Source organism: Sitophilus oryzae, unplaced genomic scaffold, assembly GCF_002938485.1.
Source record: "Sitophilus oryzae breed Bouriz unplaced genomic scaffold, Soryzae_2.0 scaffold_402_pilon_pilon, whole genome shotgun sequence".
In the NCBI taxonomy this organism is placed as follows: domain Eukaryota; kingdom Metazoa; phylum Arthropoda; class Insecta; order Coleoptera; family Curculionidae; genus Sitophilus; species Sitophilus oryzae.
The window spans coordinates 1,734,231-1,746,310 of record NW_022146977.1 but is presented as its reverse complement, the minus strand read 5'-3'; the positions used below and the strand labels follow the sequence as shown (position 1 = coordinate 1,746,310).

At 30.9% G+C, this 12,080-nt stretch overlaps 1 protein-coding gene across 1 annotated transcript; it reads left to right on the top strand.

Moving 5' to 3' along the window:
* Positions 1-10,566: 10,566 nt before the first annotated feature.
* LOC115885571 (26S proteasome non-ATPase regulatory subunit 11) lies at positions 10,567-11,996 on the top strand. Its single transcript, XM_030904526.1, has 2 exons — positions 10,567-11,732; positions 11,792-11,996. Exons 1-2 carry the CDS (start codon positions 10,604-10,606, stop codon positions 11,911-11,913), a joined length of 1,251 nt encoding a protein of 416 aa, XP_030760386.1. The 5' UTR covers positions 10,567-10,603; the 3' UTR covers positions 11,914-11,996.
* Positions 11,997-12,080: the final 84 nt, after the last annotated feature.

Below are 12,080 nucleotides of genomic sequence, written 5' to 3'. Positions count from 1 at the left end.
TTGATAAAAATAAAAAACACGCATTTTTGTTACAATAATACTTAGCAAAATGAGTGGTTTATATTGAAGATCCGATTTCCTGGCACATATGCTGTTAAAGTTTTAGAAACAATAGGTTTTAACGGTCATAACTCCAAGAAATAGAACCTTCGTAAACCGTTTAAATGGACAGACCAGAACACCGGAGAGACCCAAAGGCACGGCGGGTGTTGTTCCAGTCAATTCGAACCTTTACGGAATCTTGGCCAAGCCTCGACCCTCCGATACCAGCTTGATCCTCCATTCCTGAGGACATTTGTTCCTTGGAACCCTGGCCAGACCAAAAATCACCGGGCTACAGGGCGACCCACCTCAAAAAGAATCAGATTAAGAATTTGACGGTGTCGTCGAGAAAAACCATTCGACAACGGTTTGATATTTTTCGAGTAACGAGGCAACCCGGAAAACAAGTTTATATGCCTGCGTTTTTCAGTTTGAAGAGGAGAAGGAAAAATATAAAGACTTTCACTAGTAAAAGCTTTATATTGGTGGTTATTTAGCAAGGCGACATCGGAGGCTGAGAATAACCACATAGTTTTATGACGTTCCGATCGGACAATTTAACGTAACGTCTTCTGCCAGATTCCCCACACTCAAGGACCAGCGTTTTCCTGCCCTTTCCGGTCCAAGAGTGCCAGATGATCCCAACCCACTGCGCCCCTTTACAAGCCTCCTAGTCCTCTAATTGAGCTGAGCCCCACTCCCCAGACACCCTTTACGTTTAGGACAACAACCCGGCCCCATGGGATAGCCTGCATAGCATGATATAAGCTTACGCCCGGTAATGGAGCGGTCGAATAACATACCCACTGGCAGACTACAACGCAACGAGCACCTGGGAACCCCGGCCTGTTACCGGGGCTGTAATAATATGCGAACGAATCCAGGGCGAAACAGTCCCAGGCCTCCGAGACTGGCCCCTCGCGACAGTCCCCACAGCCCACAGATTGCATCGCAACCACCCCGCAACGCTGCTTTTTTGTGTCTATCGATTTTAGAAAAATACGAGCACTAAGAAGTACTCGTATTTATTATATTAAAATACTAGCACTAAAAAGTACTGGCATTTATTAGATACTTGATGTGGAAGATTCTGTTAAAGTGACATTTATTTAATTTAATTATACTTTCAAATATAGAGATGAAAATCTCTGTTTTCATGGATAAAAGTCTATAAACATTTCTTATAGAGTTTTATTTGCGTTAGAGAAAAAGAGTGACACTTGTGATACTGAACCCAGACTATGTAAAACGACGGATTAATATAACACGAACTCAGCGGTCATGTCTTTAGAGCCTGATAGTAGAGACATTAAACCGCACGCTTACTAGCTGGGAGCGTTGATGGATGTTCACGTGATAGCATTCCATGAGCCGTCTGCATGGGTAAAGTAAGTGTAGTTTGGTAATTACAATTGTGTGTCCCCATTCGATTGCGATCTGAAAAAAGAAAAAAGAAACAAACTTACAAAAAGACCCCTAACAAACCTCTGGCTTTTAATAATGTATTATCTTGAATAATAATCAACGACTGGAATTATTGAAAGTTAAAATAAAAAATATATGTAAAACTAAAAATGTATAAATATACAGGGTATGTCAGTATTCGCGCTTCAATAAAACACCTCAGTTATACAGAGCGTTAAAGAGTGTAGGTCTTATTAACTTTTAACTATACTCTATGAGACAGAAAAAAATGTTTACAGATAAAAAAGTTTCCAAATTGACTGATATAATACATTAGAAAAATATTTATTTACAAATTGGTTGTAGAAAACAATATAGTAAAATATTGTAAGTTACGTAGCTGCGTGAACCCCCTGTATACTGTATACAACCAAATAATTTATTCTCAATTTAGAAAAAAAACATATGATTTGACTATAAAAAATTAACTTTTCATAGTGTGAACTATTTTTGAAAAAGTGGGTGAAATATTGTAATTTTGGTTGAGACCCTATACACCTATGAGTTCCAAAAAAATTTTAACCAAGAAATTAAAAAAAAATATTTAATTAAAAATAATTTCAAAAATAAATATAGATATAAATAAGCCAAAAAGAACGAAGTATAAAAAATTTAAATTTACAATAAAGTAGCACACTATTTTAAAAAAATCTTATGAAATTATATATGTAATTAAGTGAAATCAGCTAATATTTTTTCTTAAAAATGTAAATACAAATATAAAAAAAAAACAAAAAATATACACATATTTCTATAGAGAATAGTAGTGAATACGAAAAATTAATAAAACATCAGTAAAATATTTCAAAATCTTCGTGAGATCTGTTGTTGAAAAATGGAGTGAATAATATCTATTGTGATTTTGGTTCACCCTGTATAGCTATGATCCTATGAATGCTAATAAAAATTGTTACCAAGAAATTTAAATAACTATTTAATAAAAAATTATTTAAAAAATATATTATGTAGAAGTCATTAAGAAATAGTATAATAAAAATAAAATTACAATAAGTAGCCTGGAAAGTAGCATTATTTTAGGAAAATCTAATGAAATTATATCATTGAAAACAGCTAATAGTTTTTCTTAAAAATTTCAATACCAAATGTCCAAAACAGAAAACAAAAATATATAATAAAATATATATATAATATATTTCTGTAGAAATTAGTAATGGAAGAAATAATAAAATATCATTAAATAATATTTGAAAATCTTAGTGTGTCTGTTTTTGAAAGAGTGGGTGAATAATATTGTAATTTTTGTTCACCCCATATATCTATAAGTACTAAAAAATTGTTACCAAGAAATTTCAATAGCTATTTAATAAAAAAGTATTTCTAAAATAAATATAGATAGATAAAACAGATAAAAGTCATAGAGACAGAGTGTGACAGAGTATAAATAAAATAAATGTTACAATAAAGTACCATTATTAAAAAAAAAGCTGATAACATTCCTTAAATTTTTTTTTCGCGAATATTAAAAAAAGAAAATAAAAATATATACATATTTCTGTAAAGATTAGTAGTGGGTGAAAAGTTAATAAAATCTCAGTAAAATACTTGAAAATTTTGGCAGAAGCAACAAAAATGTATTATAGTTTATCAACCCCAAGCAAATAGTTTCTAAGAAAAAAATAAAATCAATGAGCAAGCAAAATTTACTAGCTTCAGAAAAACTATCAATAACAATAAACTACCTATATTAATTTTCTAAATGTTATTTTGTTTAAATCTTTTGTAAAAAAAACATCTAATCTAATACATCAAGTGCTTTTATAAAATGAATGCAAATATATTTAGAAAAAAATAATCAAAGCGCAATTAATAACATAGACTATAGAGAAATATTTCACAAACTTAAAAAACAAGGAACAAGTATTTTAATTTTTAGGGTTTAGATCAGTTTCAAGAAAAAAATCAGCTGATTATCAATATAAATTTCACTAGTTATTCTTCATTAAATATTTCACTAATTAAAGAAGCTACAACCAGATACAATTCTGTGTTTTGCAGCTTTCTAAACTTTATTTAGATTATTTTATAAAAGATGTAATACATAAGTATTCCTCTATTATATAATACCTTTAAGAAAAACCATATCAAATGCACTACTATTAAAAATATTCTTCAGAAAATTGAGTGATTATTATATATTCACTTGTATAAGGCTTTTTTTTTCTAAAATACTATATTCCATCAAGGTATCTAAGTCTAAAAATTTTTTATTTTAATACATATATATCGTATACAACCGTAAAATAAATAAATTTAGAAAGCTGCCAATCCACAACAAATTACATCTTTTTATTAGCAAGCAGAAATTATAAAAAAGGCAAAACTTTTATACACTGCCTGATAAAATTTCGACCAATTGGAAAAGAAATGACGTTACATTCAGCCAATAGTATTGCTTTCAAGCCAGCCGCTTTAAGAGGGTCCGATTTGTCAAAAAATATCAGGAAATTCATAGGAAAATGGTCGTACTTACCATCTCTCGAGTCCAGCTGGGCCCTACCCGCGATTGTACCGAGCAAAATGTGTAAAGGCGCACATTCACTCCCGGAGTGCAGCACGTCTGGATACAGCGCCCGAGCTCAGGTACGACCTGAGCTATATGACGTGTCCAGACCCATACCGATCCTTGGTCCATTCCATCCAAAGGCAGCCTGGTTTCTTTGCAACTTGAAGATCTGTTGATGTGTTGATATTCATCATCTCCTTCTTCACTGGCAGCAAGGTCCTTGGATATCCGTAACCCTGGATAATTTCTGGCAAAGTCTGAAACAAGACAAAATATCTTTTAATAGTTACATAGTTCATATGTTAATAATTTTCTATTATACAGAATTTCAAATAGATCATCTAATTCTATACTATACAGGGTCCGGGAGGCATATTTGTAAACAACGTCCATGATCGCGATTCGGTTATAGGCCTAAGTACTAATTATTACCTTATATCCTTGTTTATATTAAGTTTCTAAATGTTATTTAGTATATAGTCAGATGTAATTTTTCTGTGTTTTACAGGTTCCTAAACTCTATTTTAGATTATTTTTTAAAAGATTTATTAGGTACATAAGTATTGTTCTGTTATAATATCTTTAAGAAAAACCATATCAAGTGCACTACTAATAGAAATATTGTTCAGAAAATTGATTTACTATAATTTATTCACTGTATAAGGTTTTTATTTCTAAAATACTATACTCATTAAACTATATTTAAGTCTGAAAATGATTTATTTTAATACAGTAACTACAACCATAAAAAAGAATTACCTATTTATAGCAACAGGAAGAAACGGAAAGTTTAACAAAAAAAAGGTGGCTTTGACTTTTTTTGTTGATCTTGCGCTTCAACCGGCCGCCTTTAGATGTTCGGATTTTTCGAAAAATATCGGGAAATTCGTAGGAAAATGGTCGAACTTACCTTCTCTAAGAGTCCAGCTATGCACTATACATGATTTCCGAGCACAATATACAAGAAAAAGGCACTTTCCTTAAAAATTCTGGAGAGGCAACCGACAAAGATCTTACATCGTCAACGGTCCGTCCAGAAATGACGAAAATCGACCGAAACGACCAATGATATTGGGTTTTGGCGCTCGGTTTCTCATTTTTGACGCTAGAGGGCGCGCCAACTCGCGCTTGTCTTCTGTTTTACTGATGAAAAATTAATTAATTTTATGACCTAAATTTCAAGTTTAAATGAAAATTTAGCAATATAACGCTATATTGGAGACAAAACTACTACCAGAGAAATGTAGCTACGTGTTTTCCGAATAAAATGACACCAAACAATAAACGAATAAAGCAAAATTCACATAGATATCTCATTTTAATTACCCCAATGTCCCTAATTGTAAATATCATAAAAAATAGTTTTTTGTCCTAAAAAAAGACTTTGAAGCTTTAAAATAGTTAAGGAATTATAGATTACCATTAAATATAGTTAATTAAGCAGTTTCAGACCTATTAAACCCATATAAATTAAAATAAAATTCAAAAATATGGTGGCGGTTCGGTAGCCTTCTGAATCTTCAATTTATATAACTTTGTTGTTCGATATTTTCCGAAATAATGCAATATTTAGTTAAATAGAGACTTATTACATCTATAAATTATAAAACAAGACAGTAATACCCTTATTTATAACTTCTACAAGACATTTTCTTAGTTAATGTAATGGCCAAGATTTTTTGCTTTTATTTCACCAATTTTGCTATGAGATCAATAAAAAGCCTCATTTAACATGATTCTGTTCTGTACAAAATATCTATTTGTAGTTTTTTATCAATTTCCAAGCCCCAAAACAAGAATATTTAACTTATACAAGATATTTACTTTTTTCATTAATTTTGCCTTGAAATCAATAAAAAACCACATTTAAGAAGATTCTGGGCCATACTAATTATGTTTTTGTAGATTTTTAACAATTTCCACCCCCAAAACAACACAAGAGTAAACAAGAATTTGTTGCCTCTTTGATACAAAATTTGTTCGATGAAAGCTTCGAGCAATGTGAATAAACAGGTTGTTTTCTACATATAGTCTAAAAAAAATACAGGGTATGACTGCCCATGTATTTTTAAGAAAAAAAAGCTCATATAAACATAGGGTCTAAAGTGCTCCCTGTCTGATCTTCAGGGTATTAAAAATCTATAGAAAATATCTTTATATGTTTTATCTTTTTTTTACTCTTTAGGAGAGCGATGGTAGTTTATGTCGTAGAATATATTGCAGTATTTAATATCCTGTACTTGGTATATTATATTATTTAATTTACTGTAATTTCTTGTTTCCTGACAAAATAAAATCTTGCCAAAATAAAATCTTGACAATATGGTGAAGGTTTAATTTTGAGCGTATTGGATTTAAGTGGATTTAAGATATTTTTTATAATATTAAGTTTTAATACTACATATTCTTTGTGGTGTGGAAAATAACTGTTAAGATATCTTAATTATTATATAATAAATCATATATTTTTATATTTCAGATATGCTAAGAAAATTATATAAATTAGGTGTAGATATCAAAATCTTAAGGTAGCAGAAAAATGGAATGTTATCAAACTTACTTATGAACATGATATGGAGTTACAGCATTTAAAAATTCAAAAAAAAAGAAGAAACTTGGACACACCTCTTTTAATTTTCCGAATTTTTAATAAAGCGCTTTTTAAATTTAGCATCAATCTAGAGTTTTATTTCTGTTTAATTAAAATAATAATATAATATTGTAAATAATATACATATATGATTTGTTTTCCACTGAAAAAAAATCCAAAATAACTAATCTGGCAACATCGTGCGATCTTTGGACTATTTACAGCAAATAATCCCTTTAAGGTCAGCCACCGGATCCACACCTTTGCCAAAGAGTAGATAAGACAAGAGACGACAGTTCGCGCGGTACCTTTCATGTTTGAGTGGTGGGGAGAGTGACCTCGTCTTGCTTGTCCCTTTAAATTTTCGTAATTTTTTCGCGGGAAATTTAAAATAGACTATTATTAAAACTTGCCTGTATAGCTTATAAATAGTTACTGTATGGGTAAAGAAATAAATAGAAACGAAAAAAAAAATGAGTTTTCTAAATATTATATATAAAATAAATTATAATTAGAAACATATTTGTCGGGGAATAAAGATAATAAAAGCAATATTTTGTATATCGTTTGTAAACAAGATAAAGTGACCAAGTCGATTTGTAAGAAATGTTTTATTTACGTGTATTCTTTTTATATATTGACTTGAACAAGTGTAAAATCACAATGTGGAGTTTATGTACAAAAAAATAGAGTTGCTGAATTTTTTTTGTAAAAATATATTACAAGCTTCTAACCATGTCTTCTTTCTTAGTTTAATAACTTTTCAGGATCCTTTGGAAAAGAGTGAAATATTATGTTTGTCGAAGAATAAGACCTATTTTTGCAGTCTTTGTAAGCACACACATTGCCACCATCTCGTCTTTTCCTGCTACTCGTGTCCTGTTCAGTATTCATATTTAACAATATTTACAAATTAGTACGCAACAAAAACGATACTAAAATTAAACCTTAAAAACTCTCAAAACGATAAGATATCGAAAAACTCTGAAAACACACTTTAAAAAGGCAAAAATGCAAGAAAACAACTAATCAGATTTGTTTATGTTTAAGCTTGATTAGCACAGCCTCTGAGCACAGCCACAGAACAGATTAAAACAGAACGAAATCTTCCGTACAAAAAATTAGGACAACATTTTGATACGCCATCTATGACACGGATTTAGAACTACAAATTAAATTTAAAAAAAGAAATCTGCAATTAAATTTTAAAAAGAAATCTGCATTGCATTCAAAGCAATTTTAGCAGCGCCATCTATAGTATTATATTACACCTAATTAATTTAATATACCGTATGTTCGAAAAATAACGATTCCAAGTTAACTTAAAAATGACGATCGATAACATTTTCTTTGTAAAGTTATATGGTTAATGTCATCAATAGTCATTTCTAAGTTAACTTGAAGCCGTATTCTTCGATCATACAATATTTAAACTAGGATGATTTTATACCAGATATTTTGTTTCAAGTAAAGTTAAATAAACATCTTATACAATATATTTTTTAAAAAATATGTTGTAAAAGATGTTTGATTTAATATACTTGCCAAACAAATATCTAGCCTATAATCGTTAAACAATACACATGCGGTAAAAATCACATTACAATATTTTCTATACCAAAATCAAAAAGTACTATCAGATTTAACTTAATAATAGGTGTATGATTAATAACACATGTGAATTGATTATATACCAGATATTACAAGGAAGTTTATAATAAAAATCATTTATTTTTTGTTATAAATTTTTATTTATTTTTTCTTTTTTCGTAGATTTCGAAATTTTACAATACAAATGCGGCTCATTAAATTTATAGGCAACTAAAAATTAAACATTACAATTATTGCTCGGATAAAATATATATATATACAACTATTTTTGTATTCTTTTTGTTTTCTAAATTTCTATACCTAGGTACATGGTAATACTAAAGTAATACCGTATGATCGAAAAAACGAAGTCAAGTTGGCTTGGAAATGACGCGGTCGATGACGTTCCTCATATAATTTTACATATAGAGAGAGAATGACAGCGATATTTATTTATAGCCAACGGTGACGCCGTTTTTTTTCGATCATATTGTACAATACGATTACGAAAAGCTGCATCAAGCTACCTTAGGAATGACAATTGATGGCATTTAAAATGTAAATTATATTAGTAAATCTAACCAATTAATGAATATCAATCTTCCATCGATAGCCATTTCCAAGGTACAATTAACTTAACCTAACCTAGCTTTTATCGAGCAGGTTATATTATTATAAACTAATTTCTAGGTACTTACATATAAAGAATAATTCACTCTAAATGGATACACAAAATAAAAGTTCTTAATTTAAAATAATACACTATAAAAGGCCGGGCACACAACATAAAACGTCTTTACTTTGGGAATGAACACTACGACACTCACAGCCACAAAACACATTCCTCTCAGCTCCAGACAAAGCTAGGCACTGATGGCTGCCGGGAAAAATGACGAAATATTATGATGAGACGGGTGGCGGGAAGAAACTTTTCCTTCCCTCTTACTCCGCCCACGTATTTTTAAATCGACAGTGGCGCCCTCTGACAGCAGGATTTGGCAATTCTTGTTCCAAATCCTGCCATTTAAGTTTTTGCACCGTGAGCACAGCTGATTAGCGTCCTAAAATCATAGGTTATATTTTAGATTAGATAAAATACGCCGTTGTCAGATTTTGAGATTTTATCTGTTTATCTTTGAAATCGATCAACTTAGTCATTCTGTTTCTTTGATATTATCAGTACATTGCGAAAAAAGAACCTCAACCAACCTAAACTAAAAATTTACATTTCCGTATTAACATACGTTACTTATATCCTTCTTATGTTATTAATTTATTTTCAGAAAATCTTGTTTATTTTTCAAAGAAATATACTTGGCAACAGACAAAATGGGACTTGATGGGCCCTTTAAATTTTAATATATCTGCGTCTCTCTCGCGAAATTCGACTTCTTTGTTCACCAGCGTTGCCAATCTTTGTGGAATTCCACAAAATGTGTGGAATTCGTAATAATGTTGTGGAACGTTTGTGGAATAGAATAAATGTGGAATTTTGTGGAATTTTCGGAATTATTCCTTTTTTTCTTTTTTTTTCTTATTTAGCTAATAGTAAAAAAAACATTATAGGACTCATCATAATTTTACAGATTTCTGTAAAAAGAGCGTCGCCGTCGAGGTCAGCAGCTAGGTTCGGTATTTAGATCTGCAAGCAATCCGACGAAATTTTCGACATATCACATATCACACGTCACTATATAATGTAAAATCCCTTTAAGATCACGTGGTTTATATAAAAAAAAATGTCGCATTGGTCGCAGACCTAAAGACCGAACCTGGCTAGTGATTGTGGAATTTTGTGGAATTTGGGTATGTTCGCCGTGGAATATAATTTTGGACCATTGGCAACGCTGTTGTTCACTGTCGTCTCTTGTCTTATCTACTCTTTGCCTTTGCCTTTATTTATATGCAAGTTTTTGTATTTTTAAAGTAAATCACAGACAGTACAGTAGCCCTGTATATTGCTGAATGGGTATTACCGCTGAATGATATTTGAGAAAAATAATTTGAATCATACATCAAGTCTTTTATGTTTTGTGAAAACGCATTGAAAACGTTAAAAAAGCAAGTCATGTTTATTCTCAGCATTCATAATAACATTATAGATGGCACTTTTTAAATTAACTGTCATAAAAATAGTTGTGTCTACTGGTTCGTAAGTCCTTAGTTTTCTTTAAAACTCTAATAGATTTTATTACAGAGAATATGTTACGTTTAAATCAAATTAATTATTTAACGTTTACATTTTAACTATTTACAAATATTAACGCTTATTTGGTGTTAGTTTCTATACATTAAACACAATTATATTTTGGGATATTGAAACGTGTTTGTAACAACATCCATAATAATTCGTGTGTCAGATTTTGGATGACAGTGCTCTTTTAATACTAAAAATGGCGGGCGCAATGTTGTTTGAAAGAAGCCAATCTGTTCGTTCTCAGCATGAAAATTTGATGAAATTAAAACGTGGTGATGATAATGAAGACAGTGATGAAAAAAGTATCCAAAATAAAGAACAGGATATCCTAAACCTCGGCGAGAAGTATAAGAAAGAAGGTAAGGCCAAAGAGCTTGCAGACCTGATCAAACAAACACGTCCTTTCTTAAGTGAAATTAGTAAAGCAAAAGCAGCAAAATTAGTTAGATCTCTAGTAGATTTCTTCTTGGATCTCGAGGCGGGCATTGGTATAGAAGTACAACTTTGTAAAGAATGTATAGAATGGGCGAAAGAGGAAAAACGAACATTTTTACGTCAGTCATTGGAGGCGAGATTAGTAGCCCTATATTTCGATACTGGAATGTTCTCGGAAGCTCTTCAATTAGGATCAACGTTATTGAAGGAATTGAAAAAACTAGATGACAAAAATTTATTGGTAGAGGTGCAACTGTTAGAAAGTAAAACGTACCATGCTTTAAGTAATTTACCAAAAGCTAGAGCAGCTCTTACCTCAGCCCGTACAACTGCAAACGCTATATATTGTCCACCTAAAATACAAGCTTCTTTGGATCTTCAGTCAGGTGTTTTACATGCCGCAGATGAAAAAGACTTTAAAACAGCTTATTCATATTTTTACGAGGCTTTTGAAGGTTTTGACAGTGTCGAATCTCCTAAAGCATTAACAGCCTTAAAATATATGTTGTTGTCAAAGATCATGCTTAATACCCCTGAAGATGTCCAACAAATTGTAAGCGGAAAGTTGGCAATTAAATACGCCGGTCGGGATATTGATGCAATGAAGGCTGTAGCTCAAGCATCTCATAAAAGATCATTAGCGGACTTTCAACAAGCAGTTAAATTATTTAAAAGAGAACTAGAAGATGATGTTATAGTTAGGGCACATTTGGGTACTCTATACGATAATATGTTAGAGCAAAACTTGTGTAGAATTATTGAACCCTACAGTAGAGTACAAGTTGATTATATCGCAAAAACTATAAAGCTACCTATGCCACAAGTTGAAAAGAAATTGTCTCAAATGATCTTGGATGCAAAGTTTCATGGTATATTAGATCAAGGAGAAGGTAAGATTATACAATAAAAAAGCATGTTTATTGAAATATAATTAAATGAAATGTTTTAGGTGTTCTAATTATTTTTGAAGAAACTCCAGTAGATAAAACTTACGAAATGGCATTAGAGACAATTCAAAGTATGAGCAAAGTAGTAGATACACTTTATCAAAAAGCTAAAAAGCTGTCATAGGTTTAACAGAATTGTATTACATCTAAAAAATGTTAATGAAAACAGACTGTATTTTTCCTATTTTAATATATACTTTACCTGAGCCCTAAACATTAATATCCTTGGTTTGATGTAGTGCTGATTTTGCAAAATCTTTTATATGTTATACTGTACATATTTAACAATTT

Coding starts and splice junctions, on each gene's coding strand:
- LOC115885571 (XM_030904526.1), top strand. CDS start 10,604: ATGGCGGGCGCAATGTTGTTTGAAAGAAGCCAATCTGTTCGTTCTCAG. Junction 11,733..11,791: donor TATATTAGATCAAGGAGAAG/GTAAGATTATAC, acceptor GAAATGTTTTAG/GTGTTCTAATTATTTTTGAA.